A 13430-nucleotide genomic window follows, 5' to 3' on the forward strand; every position below is an offset into this window, starting at 1 on the left:
AATAAATGGGTTTGATGCTTTTGCTGATCCAACAATTTGACTGCTCGAGGAGGGTCTTCCCATGTGATGGGAGAAAACACTTCCCAGGATGCCCCACTCGGAGAGCAAGTGGACTGGGCTCCTCTTTTCCTCAGGAATGAGCAAAGCCAGATAAATGTTTGACTGCACTCGGAGTCATTTATGGGTCTCAGAGCAGCAATAAACGTTCTGGGGGTGAAGCTGATTCGGTGCATTTGGAAATGCCCTCGAGCAGGTGGGGAGCAGGCAGAGCTGTGTCCCCCCCGGGACTCCTGTCAGGGCTGGGATAATAACTCCTGTCTTCTCTGATGTTTTATGGGCCTGAAACTGTGCTTAAAACTAGAAAGGAAGCCCTGGAAAACTCTTGGCAGGGTGCAGAGCAGCTCGAGATTGGGAATGTCTGCATCCTATTAATGGTGTCACTGACCCTTTTCCAGAGGGTCTGTCGGCTCCCAATCCCACTGTCACTTCTCCCTATCCCAGAACCTGGATAATTCACCCAGACATGGCCCAGCTCTCGTGCTGCAGCCCCTGGAAGTTGTAACAGCAGTGGAAAAACTTCCCTGCCTTTGGTTCCCAGGGAGCGAAGACGCTCCCACAGCAGCTCCCAGGCCCCTGGAGCTGATTTAAAAACGCTGCTGTGGAACACGACTGTGAGGGACCTCGAGAAGCCACATCAAACCCTGTCAGGCATTCCCAACTTCCATGTCTCTGATAAGGTCTGGAGTTGCTGAAACTCCGCAAACTTTCGGGACATTCATCACGGAAGGATTATTGGAGCCAGACTACTGTCAGAATAAATAAAACATGTTCCCCAGTGCAGCTCTAATTATGATTTTTAGCCAGTTGTGTAATGTGCAGAACTTTATTTACAATAAATCTTCCAGTTGCTTGCACAAATGAATGGGATTTCATCACTTGTGGCTGAAGGAGCAGGAAAAGTGGATGTGGCTGGATAAATTCACAGTCTGGGCGTGTTGGCACGTCAGGAGAGAGAGGGAGCAGAGCAGGCTGGTCTTGCCTTCCAAGGAGGGCTGAGCTCTCCTGAATTTCACCTGGGATCATATAAACATCACACAAATATCTCCCCTTCGAGGGATTTTTTTTTTTTTACAGAGGCAGCTTCGATTCCACTCTGCATTTTAATGGTGAGTAGGCACAGATTCATCCCACAGCCTCCAGAGCTGTTGTTTCTCATTCCAACCCAACAACTGAACTTCAGGAACAGGCACTTGGCACTTTTCAGTTCAGTATTTCAACTCCGGGGAGCCTCCCGGAGAAGTTTTGAAGTTTGTGTGTGGGGCAGGTACAATTCCAGCTGCTCCAACCCTGAATATTCCACAAAACCCAACACAAAATGAGCTTTCTGCTGGGAAACAGCTGCTGGTTCAGCTGTGCAACCTCAGCTCAGCCTCAGGCTCTGAGACAAAGGCTGAGGATGAAGTGGAGGGTGTCCCATCCCTGGAAGTGTCCAAGGCCAGGTTGGAGCTACCTGGGATAGTGGGAGTGTCCCTGTGGCACTGGATGAGCTTTAAAGTCCCTTCCCACCCAAACCATCCTGGGATTCTAGGAAAGCAGAAAAGCTGTCGGAGCAGAAGTTTTCAAGGAGGTTTTTCTAAGCTGTAGAGAGAAATCAAAGCTCCTTGGCTCGGTCCCTGAGGCTTTGCAGTTGCTGTTTCACACCCAGGCCCCTGTAATTAGCTAGAACTAGTTTATGTGGCTTCTTAACATCTGAAAATCTTGACTTTTTTGGTTGTTTGTGCAGGCTGCCAGCCAGGCTGTGCTGGCTGCCCCGAGCCGGAGCTGGAGCAGGGCCTTGGGAGCCACTGGAGCTGCACCAGGTTAACTCTGGAGCAGCCAGGGCAGAATTTATCCCTTGCTGTCCTCGGTGGCTGTCAGTCACAGCGTTGAAAAATGACCTAAGGAGTGTTTTACCCGTGGTTATTTCATGTTTGCAATCAGGCTGCTAATCTGGGGCTGCAAAGTTGGCAATTATTAGCTCTGAATGCAGCCTCCTTCCTTTTCCCCCTGGCCTGGGGTCCTGATCCTGCTCAGGGGTGCAGATTTGCTCCCTGGCAGTATCAGTGCTGGCATTCAGCTGTCAGTGCCTCGGGGACGGTGGTTTTACAACGGGATTTAGAAGGAATGTTTGGATTTCGCCGAGGTTTGGAAGGGAGGAGTTTGCCCCGAGGTGCCCTTGGCGAGTCCCAGGTGGGATTTTCACTCTCCCGGGGTTTCAAAGGTGAGGGAGAAGTTCCTGCTGCCAGAAGTGTGTGCTTGGTGTTCCAGAGGGAGGGAATCAGAGCCTGCCCCAGGGAAGGGGGGCAGGTTTGATCCCTGGGTGAGGAGAGGTGCTCTCCATCTCCCAGGCCAGCGCTGTCCCGGGGGAAGGAGGAGGAAGCAGGAGGGACCCCATCAAACTGACAGAGGAGAGGTTTACCTTGGATATTTGGGAAGAAACTCCTCCCTGGGAGGGTGGCGAGGCCCTGGCTCAGGTGGGCAAGAGAAGCTGTGGCTGCCTCATCCCTGCAAGTGTTCGAGCCCAGCTTGGATGAAAGGAGCAACCTGGGATAGTGGGAGGTGTCCCTGCCCATGGCAGGGGTGTGGGACTGGGTGACCTTTAAGGTCCTTCCAACCCAAACCTGGGTTCTGGGATTTTTTGGGTTCCGGGATTCCATGTTTTCCGTGATCTTTCCCTTTTTTTGTGGTATTAATAACCCAGAAATGCTGTCCCATGAGTGACCATCAAAGCTGACCCCGGGCCAGCTCTCCAGCAGGGGAGAACCTCCCCTTCTCACAGGGAAAAACAAGTTGTTCCCTTCCTTCCAAGGCTTTTCCAGGACAGCAATTAGAGCCCCAATGGGTGACTGTGGCTCTGCTGCTCTCCAAGAGGCCCCTGCAGAGCCTGGAGCTTTACTGGCAGCAAAAGTTTGCCCTCCATCTCCTCCCAGAGGTGTAACCTGGGCAGCACCTGCACACCCTGTTTGTGTGGGGTGGGAATGACATTGGGCTGTGGGGGGCAAAGGGAAACAGCTCCATCCTAAGAACCCGGGGGTTTGCTGAGCTCCTGCTGAGAAATCCCCTCCAGTGATGCTCCAGCAAGGATGGAAACTCAGGAGGTGCCTCAGTGTGTTTAAATGGTCATCAGGATTTCAGGCAGAAATTACCTGGAACTGCAAAAAAAAAAACCAACCCCACCCCGAGTTCTCCTTCACTGAGTTCTCCTTCACACTCCCGTTTATTCCTTGTTAAAACCTTATTAATAATCAGGCTCTGAGCTTGTCCTAAACCCCTGGCCTAAGCCATGGCCACAGCAGAGCTTGGCTTTGCTCTGGGAGGTGACCCAGGGGAGTGTCACAGAATCCTGGAATGCTTTGGGTTGGGAAGGACCTTAAAGCTCATCCAGTTCCACGGGCAGGGACACCTCCCACTGTCCCAGGTTGCTCCAACCTGGCCTTGGACACTTCCAGGGATGGGGCAGCCACAGCTTCTCTGGGCAACCTGGGCCAGGGCCTCCCCACCCTCCCAGCCAGGAATTCCTTCCCAATATCCCATCTATCCCTCTGGCAGTGGGAAGCCATTCTCTGTGTCCTGTCTCTCCATCCCTTGTTCCCAGTCCCTCTCCAGCTCTCCTGGAGCCCCTTCAGGCCCTGGAAGGAGCTCTCAGGTCTCCCTGGAGCCTTCTCTTCTCCTTGGACACTTCCAGGGATGGGGCAGCCACAGCTTCTCTGCCCAACCTGTGCCAGGGCCTGCCCACCCTCCCAGGGAAGAATTCCTTCCCAACATCCCATCTATCCCTGCCCTCTGGAATGGGCATTCCATCCTCCCTTTTAGCACTGGCTCTGGTTATTCCCTCACGGGGAGAGCTCTGCCTCCCATCCCAGTGTTGCCCCTGGGAAGGCACTGCTGCTTTCCCGTCTCTCCAACACCACCTTGGCATCCCGGGAATACTCCTCCCATGGCCGGGGCACGGAGCCAAACCCCGATCCTGGGAAAAATAACCTGTAACAGAACCCTCTGCGTGGCTGCCAGAGGATTTCAGAGCAGCACAGGATGTGAGCTGGAGAAATGAGAATTAATTTCTCTCGGCGCTTTTCTTGCCTCGTGGAATTCCGGGATTCACAGGGAATGGCAAAGGAAGGAAACTGGAAGGAGAAAAAGGGAGCAGAACCTCCGTGTGACTGGGTTTGCTTGGGCTGGGCACCCGACTGAACCCTCCCTGCCAGTGCCTTGATGCCCTCAGGGTTTATTTTCCATTGCCTGCAGGACCCTCTCAGCAGCCTCCAGATCCACCCCCAGCCCCAAAACCCGGAGCTTGGGAGGGGCTGAGGAATTCCAGCACTGAAGAGAAGTTTGGGGTAAAATCAGGGGCTGAGAAATTCCAGCACTGAAGAGAAGTTTGGGGTAAAATCGGGGGCTGAGGAATTCCAGCACTGAAGAGAAGTTTGGGGTAAAATCGGGGGCTGAGAAATTCCAGCACTGAAGAGAAGTTTGGGGTAAAATCGGGGGCTGAGGAATTCCAGCACTGAAGAGAAGTTTGGGGTAAAATCGGGGAGGGAGGGAAGCAGGGCCCAGGTCAGGCTGGAATTCCATCTGATAAAGCTGCAAAGGCAAACAATAAGAACAGGGAGTTTTTAGAGGGAGGAAGCTGCAAACCCCCCACCCCCCCTCATCCCCCTGGCCATCTGCATTCCTTCCCTGGAACCAGGAGAGGAGATTTCGCTGTTCTCCAACCTCAGGAGATCCAAGAGGGGAGAATTTATCAAGTTCCATCGTAGGCACTTAATCTTGTGGTGCCGTGGAAGAGGCAGAGTGGCAGCTGGGCCTGGAGACGTCGGATATCGGCACCTACGGGAGGAAATCCAGGATAACTCAACCCCTTATTTGTCATTGTCTCGCCCCTGGAGCAGAAACAATGTGGATAATCGGTATCTTCGTGTTAAATCTCGGTGATTTATGTGCTTTTAGCCACGACAGGCCGATTGTGCAGGTCATGTGCTGTTCATGTACACAGCCAGAGGGGGTTTCACGGGATGTGCGTGCCGGGTGTTTATTCCCGGTGAAAAAGGCAAGAAGTGGTTGGATTAACATCTGTCAGGAGTGAGGGAGGAGCAGCTAATCCTGCCAGGGATGGTGTCAGTCCCGGCTCTGCTTTCCCTGATGGTATCTCAGCCCCTGTTATAAACTTTTAAGTGCAGGTTGGCAGCTGGAATCGAGGGCAGGACGTGACTTTGCGGCTCATCCCGGTCCTGGGGTGAGGATTCAATGGTCCATCCCGGCCCTGGAGTGGTGGGTAATTATAACAGGGGTGGAAAATGCTTATAAATGTTCAGTTAGTCAGTTGAACTGGTGGAACCAAGGCCACAAAGGTGAGAGTGGAAGGGAGAGCAGGGGTCTAATTTCTTCGATAGGATAATTCAGCCCTGACAGGATTTGGTGACTGGAACAAGGACATGGTGACTGGAAAATGCACCTTTCAGGGTGCACTGAAAAATGAGTTGCATTGAAAAATGAAGTGTCCACTTTATCTCTGTTAAAAGGAATGGGGATGAGGACTGGGACAGGAACAGGAACGGGGACAGGGACCGGGATAGGGATTAGGACAGGGACTGGGACTGGGATCAGGACTGGGACAAAGACAGGGACAGTGACAGGGATTGGGACAGGGATGAGGACCAGTACAGTGACAGGGATCAGGAGAGGGATCAGGACTGGGACAGGGACTGGGATCAGGACCAGGACAGGGATCAGGACAGGGATCGGGAGAGGGATCGAGACAGGGACCGGGATCAGGACAGGGACAGTGACAGGGATCGGGACAGGGATGAGGACCAGGACAGTGACAGGGATAAGGAGAGGGATCAGGACCGGCACAGGGACTGGGATCAGGACTGGGACAGACAGGGACAGTGACAGGGATCGGGACACAGATGAGAAGCAGTACAGTGACAGGGATCAGGAGAGGGATCAGGACTGGGACAGGGACTGGGATCAGGACCAGGACAGGGATCAGGACAGGGATCGGGACAGGGACCGGGATCAGGACAGGGACAGTGACAGGGATGAGGAGAGGGATCAGGACCGGCACAGGGACTGGGATCAGAAGCAGGACAGGGATCAGGACCGGGATCAGGACAGTGCCAGGGATCAGGGCAGGCACAGTGACAATGCCAGGTCCCGGGACAGGGACCAGGACCCGGGACAGGGATCAGGACCGGGATCGGGACCGGGACAGGGACCGGGACAGTGCCAGGGATCAGGACGGGGATCAGGACAGTGCCAGGGATCAGGAGCGGGATCAGGACCGGGACAGGGACCGGGACAGTGCCAGGGATCAGGACGGGGATCAGGACAGTGCCAGGGATCAGGACCGGGACAGGGACCGGGACAGTGCCAGGGATCAGGACCGGGACAGGGACCGGGACAACCCGTGCCCGCTCCCGCGCCCCGCGCGCGCCCCCGCGCCCCCCCCGCGCACGCGCCTTCCCTCCCTCCTTCCGCGCATGCGCAACCTCCGCCCCCTCACCGCCCCCTCCCGCCCCGCCGCCGCCGCCGCGCACGCGCCCTGCGCCCGCCCCCTCCCCTCCCCGCCCGGCTCCCCGCCTTTCCCCTCCTCGCGCAGGCGCATGCGCGCCGCCCCCCCCCTCGGCCGGCGGGGAGGGGGATGCGGACGGGGGAAGATGGCGGCCTCGAACAACCCGCGGAAATTCAGCGAGAAGATCGCGCTGCACAACCAGAAGCAGGCGGAGGAGACGGCGGCCTTCGAGGAGGTCATGAAGGACCTGAGCCTGACCCGCGCGCACCGGGTGAGGCTTCGGCGCGGGCCGCCCCCGGTTGAGGCGGGCGGGCGGGCGGGCGGGGGGGGTTTGTGAGGGGCGGCGCCCCCCCCCACCCCCCGGAGCCCCTCGGGCCGGGGGCAGCGGCGGCGCGCGGCGGGCGGGGCGGGCAGCGCCCCCTGGCGGGGGCGGGCGGCACCCGTGAGGGGGGGGCGGCCCCCCCTCAGCCCCCCCCTCACGGTAACACCCCCCCGAAACCCCCCCCCGGCCTCCTCCATCCCGGTTCGGCGGCACCGGGCCCGGCCACCGCGCCCGCAGCATCCTCCGGAGACCCGCACCTGCCGCGGGGGGAGGCCCTCCGGTGTCTCTCCCCCCCAGGCCGGAGGGTCGCGGCATCGCGGAGCGGGCCCCGCCGGGCTGGGCTGCGGCGGGGGGGACCCTGCGAGGGGGATGAAGGGGGGGGTGTCCCGGTTTCTTCGCCGCGGGATGAGGGAGAATCCCGGTTTCATCACCTCAGGACAGGCCGAGGGATGAGGAGGGTCCTGGTGTGTCACCTCAGGACAGGCCCCGGCTCTGAGGGGGAGCTCAGTTCCGTCCCCGGGGGCTGAGGGGGGTCCCGGTACCATCGCCCCGCTGTGAGGGGGGGCCGGTTCCTTGTCCCAGAGCTGAGGGGGATCCCAGTTCCTCCAGCCCGGTCTGGGGGGTGCCCCAGCTCCTCACACCGGCACAGGCCGAGGGCTGAGGGGGGTCCTGGGGCTGGGGAGGTGTCCTGGTGCCTTCAGTGGAGGCCGAGGTGGGCTCCGGGTTCCTCACCGGGTTGAGGTGGGGGGTCCCAGCCCTGCACCCCCCGCTTTGGAGCCCCTCGGAGCATCCCCAGCCGCGGGCACGGAGCCCCCTCGGCCGTGTGGGGCTGCCGGGGCTCGCTGCCGCTCGCGTTGCTCCCCTTTCACTCCCGGTTGTCGTAGGTGCAAATTGCTGCACTTCCAAACCCTCCCCTGGCTTGTGATGTCTCCGCAAAAGCCCATCAGCAGAAATTCCCGGCGTAACGAATGCGCTTTCCCCGGCGGGCACGAGAGACGCCTCTTCTGGTGCAGATTTCTGGGATGTCGGGGCTGTTCTGTGCCCGCTCTCTCGTCTCACCTGCTCGTGTCAACATCGTTGGCTTTTAACCGTTTAAAGAAAATTCACAATCCTGTTCTTGCGGCCGAGGCTTTGCAGGGACGCGCGGTCGGGTTTGCAGTAGAATGTTTTCCTTTTATTCCTCCGTGTCGGGAGAGGGTAAATATTTGTTCTGAATTGGTTCTGCTGCTGGCTGGGTGTAAAGGAAAAGCACCTGCCTCTGTCAGCTCCTGCCTGGGAAGGCGTGAGGCCGGGGCTCACGCTCACCTGGGTGTTGGTGTTTCCCAGAGGATGCTCTTGGAGTTCCTGTTGGAGTTAGTTGGGAGCAGAGTGAGGATGATTTGGAGATGTTTGCAGTGCCTGGAGTTGTCCTGTTTCTCACACCTCTGCACACCTGCCTGGCTCAGTATCCCGGGATTTCACCTTTAGTGGTCAGAGCTGCCACTCCAGAGCTGTTCCTCAGGGAGTTCTTGGTTGTGCTTCAGTTAACTCACACATTAAGCATTCACCTTCTGCAAGATAACTCAGAATCCCAGTTCAGTTCCTCCCAAATCCGGGTGCCCCTGACCTGGGTTTTGCACATGGAAACCCATCGTGCTTTCAAGAACCTGGTTTTGAGGAAAGGACCCAAGATGAATAACTTTTCTGAGGATTCTGGGTACTGAAGTGATGGAAACACTGACCAAAAGAGCTGAGTAAAATGTCTCCTTTGTAGGCTTTTTCTTCTAAATTCCATGATTTCATCTGGGTTTAAAATGCAGCATAAAAGCAGAAAGGGGTTAAGCACAACTTTGCTGTTTGCTCTCATTTTCATTTGGCAACCAGCACTTTGCTGTCAGTTTGAAAACGCCTTACTCAGTTGGTGGAAGTGGCCCAAAATCTCTGCTGCCTTTTCATTATTAGTAATTGTCTTTTTGCAATGTTTACCATCTTGTCTGGTTTATTGTTGGTTACTGGTCGGAGCAGAGGCAGAAATTTGCTGTTCCTCCATCTCTTGTGCCTGCACACGCTGTTTCTGAGCTTCCTTTCTGTCTTGCTCATCTTCCCCCTATTCCTACTCTCGGGTCCATGTGGGATTTTTAAGCCCTGATCCATCTTTCCTGCCCGGGACAAACCGGAGCGTGGCATTAACCCCTCCTTCATCGCCCTCACCCCAGTTAGGGGGGGACAAAATAAATAAGAACTCCTTGGAAAAAGCCCCAGCTTTGGTTTGCAAAGGGTGCCCCCGTTCCCTGGAGCACCAAAGGGCTGTTTCTCAGCTGGCACTGGGGATTTCTGGCGTTTCAGCTTCCCTGGGAGGCGCAGACCTTGCGCAGAGCGCGGAGGTGGGTGGTCGATGGAAGCTCTGGAGCTGCTTAATTGTCTTGTGAGTGGGACCTTGGTGTTTATAATCCAGAGCTTTCTGCCAGTCCCATAGTAACAAAGTGGGGGAGGAGAGGGGGAGTGATTTTTTTGGTGGTTTTTTTTTCCCTACGTGACATTGACTCCTGTATTTTGTTTGTGGTTCTGCTCCTTGCTTTTTTTTTTTTTTCCTCGTGTGAAGCTTAGGATTTCAGGACTGATTTCTGGGCTTGTTTACTCTCAGTTCCTGGTGTAACTCAGCCCCAGTGGTGCTTGATGCATCTATTTACTCACAGCAGGCTGTTGCTGCCCTTTAAAATCGTAATTAACAAAACATTAACGTGCAGCTCTAACGAAGAGAGCGCTCGAGCCCTTCGATGTGTGGCTCTTGAAATGCTGAAAAATGTAGGATTTTTAAAGACAATTTGTGACCTGCATTTTAAGGGTGGTTCTTGTTCAGTTGGTGATTTTCACAGCTTTCCAGGATTGGTTATTTTTTTTAAATCCATAGTTAAAGTCACTTAATTTCGAGGGCTTTCAGTGGGAGCTGTGTTTGAGCTCCCTCTGATGGGCCTTGCAGTCTTACCTTGGGGAAAAAAAAAGGCCCCCTTTGTCCCCCCAGACTCCAAAAAGCTCCTCCAAAGTGGAGGTGGCTGTTTCCCAGCCCCACCTGCCCTGGAATGAAAACAGGGAATTAAAATCAAATTGGAAACATGGTTTGCAAACAAAAACGTTTGCTTGTGTGTCTTTATCAAAAGTTGTGTTTTTGTGAGTTCTTGAAAACCCGCGTGAAGTAAAAACTCGACGTTTTTATTTTAAACCTGGGCGGTTTCAAATACAAAATCCTACTTTGAGCTGGGTTTTCCCAGGTGGAATGTGTTGTGATGGCACAGGTGGCCATTTGACCGAAGTGGAATGAAATAAAAATAAAGGAAAACGCTGCAGTTTTGTGTTTGTGTGTGTAAAACACACGTGGCCCCCTGCAGTGAAATTTGTACTTACAGATGAGACAGTTACTCATTTCCTTGTTCCTGCTGGTTGGGGAAGAGATCAGAATATCTCTTTGTACATCCCCAGCTCATCCTTAGATGTAGATAATATGCAAAACAGTATTTAAAAGCTCAGTTAAATCAGGAATGCTAATCTGCTTTTAAAAATGAGAAACACTAATGATGATGATGATGATGATGATACAGAGCCACAGTGGCTCCTAATGTCTCCAGCGGGGTTTTTATTAAATAATTTGATAAAAAAGAAATTCCTGACGACGTAATGGTGGTTTTGAATGTCTGAGGGATATTAAAGAGATGCATCACAATCAGGGCTGAGCCCTCCGAGCACGGAGGTTGATGCTTGCAGTTGGAAATTCGAGTTAATAGTGAGTTTCTCTCAAATCAGAAATGGTGGTTTGTCAAGCCCCAGATGGTGTGTTTGAACTTTCCCGGGCACAGGGTTTGGATCCCGAGTTTGCACGTTTCCAGACCAGGAAATAGGTGGGTTAGGCTTTATCTGTGACCGTCCCCTGATGGCTCTGATGAATCCCAGAATCCCTGAGGCTGGAAAAGCCCTCCAGGACCGTAAAGTCCATCCTGTGCCCCATCCCCACCTTATCCCCCAGCCCAGAGCACTCAGTGCCACATCCAGGGGTTCCTTGGACACCTCCAGGGCTGGGGACTCCAAACCTCCCTGGGCAGCCCCTTCCAGTGCCTGAGCACCCTTTCCATGGAGAAATCCCTCCTGATGTCCAGCCTGACCCTCCCCTGGCACAGCTCGAGGCCGTTCCCCTTGTCCTGTGTTGACATCCTGTCACCCAAGAACCAAACCAGTTGTTTCCAAGCCACCAAAGATGCTCCACGTGCCACAACCACCGGCCTTGGGTGAGAACAACACTGAAGGTGCTGCAGGTGGGATGTGCAGTGTCCTGATTCTTTGAAGGAATGGTTGTAGCTCGAGCAGGGGAAGGCAGAGGTGAGGGACCCACGGGGCACAAAGGATCCCTGTTCTTGTGCAACCCCGGGCCGGGCTGAGCTGTCCAAGGTAAACACGGAGCCAGCTCTGATCTGCCCTGCTGGGGAACTCACACACTTGAGAGAGCAGGGCAAGGTTTCTTCTGGGAAACCCAGGCAGGTTTCGTTGTGGTTTTTAATATTTTTTTTTAAATTTTTTTTAAGGAGACAATGCCTTTTTTTTATGATTATCCCCTCCCTCCCACGCACTGCAGCTGCTGCAGCTCCGGACAAAGTCTTCCTCTGTGCAGTGGCCAAATCTGTCGGTTTTAATGATGTAGCAAAGCTGAGAGGGGTCTGTAGGCACGTGAGAGTGATTGTACAACTGCTGCATCTCCGTGTTTCCTTGGAATTCTCAGGGTGAACGTGTGGAACTCTGCTCCGGCTGCTGCCTCTCGGTTTTATTCAGCGCCAGCACTGGAGTGTGGAGTAATTTGCATTTATAGAGGGTACTCATTTAGTAAGAGAAGACGTTCTCAGGGTGATGTACAGTCAGTTCTTCCAACCCTTTGGGGCTGGTTTGGGGTTTTCCCTCGAAACAAGCTGTTCATGCAGAGCTGAGCTGGGCCTGTGGTCACCACCCTGAAAAGTTTTTGGTCTGGGTGCTGATTTTCTTGGTTTTCTAGTCACCGTTTGAATTTTGTACATTGATGTCTTTGAGTGCCAGGAGCTGCAGAGCTCCTGTAGAAGTTCCAGAGGTGACAAAACCCATCAGTGAGCAGGGTGTGTTAATCTGAATTACAGGCTGGTATCAGCAGGGCAGAGGTGAACGAGCCATCTCTGCGTGAGGAAAACATCCCACCACAAAAGGGTACAACGGGAACTGTTCCTAAAGTAGTTTTCAAGAATATCTGGTACTGAAAAAACGTGGCCTGGGGGGGGCAAACTATCTTCAGGTAGAATGGAAAAGGGCTGTTCTTCAGAGCTCAAAAAAAAAAAAAAAAAAGAGGGGGGAAACCCCCAAGGCCTGGAAAGCCCAGAGGGTGATTGTGTGAGGGCAAACCATTTTTAGCCGCAGTTTGGTTTCTCGGTCGCGTGATTTCTTATTTAAATTCTTCGTCACATAAAAGTGCATTTTTATTCTTCTCTCACCGTCCTGCATCACCTGTGCTGGTTTGGAAACAGAGCTCGTTGAAATGTGCTGGTCACTCAACTGCTGCTTCCTGTGCTGACCGTTTGTCGCTGGGTTTATAATCAATTTATCAGTGGCATTGATTTTAGTTAGAAAGCCTCGACTGCACTTGAGGAATATCGAGGCAGCAGCACAGTGAACGTTCCAGTGGGAGCTTTCCCTCCTGAGCCACGTGGGGGGGACAGCAGGGATCGACCATATTAAACCAGACTGAGGGGTTGGGGTGTTTGGAGGCCGCTTTAACCCAGAAACTTCCTGCTCGGATGAGGGGTGTGAGTTTTCCATGGGAAATTCCTCCCTGGGAGGGAGGGGGGGAGGCCCTGGCACAGGTTGGGCAGAGAAGCTGTGGCTGCCTCATCCCTGGAGGTGTCCAAGGCCAGGTTGGAGCAACCTGGGCTCGTGGGAGGTGTCCCTGGCCAGGGCAGGGGGTGGAATCAGACAATCTTTGAGGTCCTTCCAACCCAAACCATTCCTCGATTGTCCGACTCTGTGAAATCATCGAGTGTTACCAAGCGCTTTCATCGGAGCGGGAATCGAATCCCAATTGGGCAACAAGTGGACATCCTCTGATCAATAGGGATTTAACCAACATGTCTTCAAGGCTAAATATTTATCCCTGTTCTCCACTCTCCACCTCTGACTGCAAAGGAGCCTTTCCTTGGGCAGCACTGGGGCGGTTTCGCTGTCCCCGCCAGCATCGATCCCTCCCTAATGGGCTGGTCCAGGCTGGCATCGATATTTCTGTGCCTAATGCAGGGTCTGAAACTCAAGTCGACTTCAGGGTGCTTTTCAGCAAAAGTAATACTGTACCTTTTTAAAAGAAAAACAAAAACAGGAAAGAAAAGCAGCTTTTCTGTTTTAAAGGCACGGTCCTGGTTGTGGTGGCTGGAGTTTTACCCCGGGGTTTTTGTAGCTGTGCTGGAGGAGCTGTGGCCGTGCAGCTGAGGGCGTGTGGTCACTGAGGGGTTGGAGTGAGTGAGTGAAAAGATGCAAACTGCCAAAAATCTGCTGGATTTTTGGGGAGCAGGTGCTTGCAGC

At 54.1% G+C, this 13430-nt stretch overlaps 1 protein-coding gene across 8 annotated transcripts in view; it reads left to right on the forward strand.

The window, feature by feature from the left end:
* The first annotated feature begins 6624 nt into the window (after window positions 1–6624).
* Window positions 6625–13430, forward strand: part of CRTC1 (CREB regulated transcription coactivator 1) — a 41431-nt gene continuing 34625 nt past the window's right edge. For 5 of the 8 annotated variants that reach the window (XM_027723374.2, XM_039388567.1, XM_039388568.1 and 2 more), the window contains exon 1: window positions 6626–6824. In XM_027723374.2, the coding sequence (XP_027579175.1) occupies window positions 6645–6824 (180 nt within the window). In that variant the 5' untranslated portion in view covers window positions 6626–6644. Of the gene's footprint in view, window positions 6825–13430 lie in introns of all 8 variants that reach the window. The other 3 variants (XM_027723408.2, XM_027723410.2, XM_027723367.2) reach the window with 2 other exon arrangements.

The sequence above is a fragment of the Pipra filicauda genome, unplaced genomic scaffold (assembly GCF_003945595.2).
Source record: "Pipra filicauda isolate LSUMZ 115617 unplaced genomic scaffold, ASM394559v2 scaffold667_size348046_pilon, whole genome shotgun sequence".
In the NCBI taxonomy this organism is placed as follows: domain Eukaryota; kingdom Metazoa; phylum Chordata; class Aves; order Passeriformes; family Pipridae; genus Pipra; species Pipra filicauda.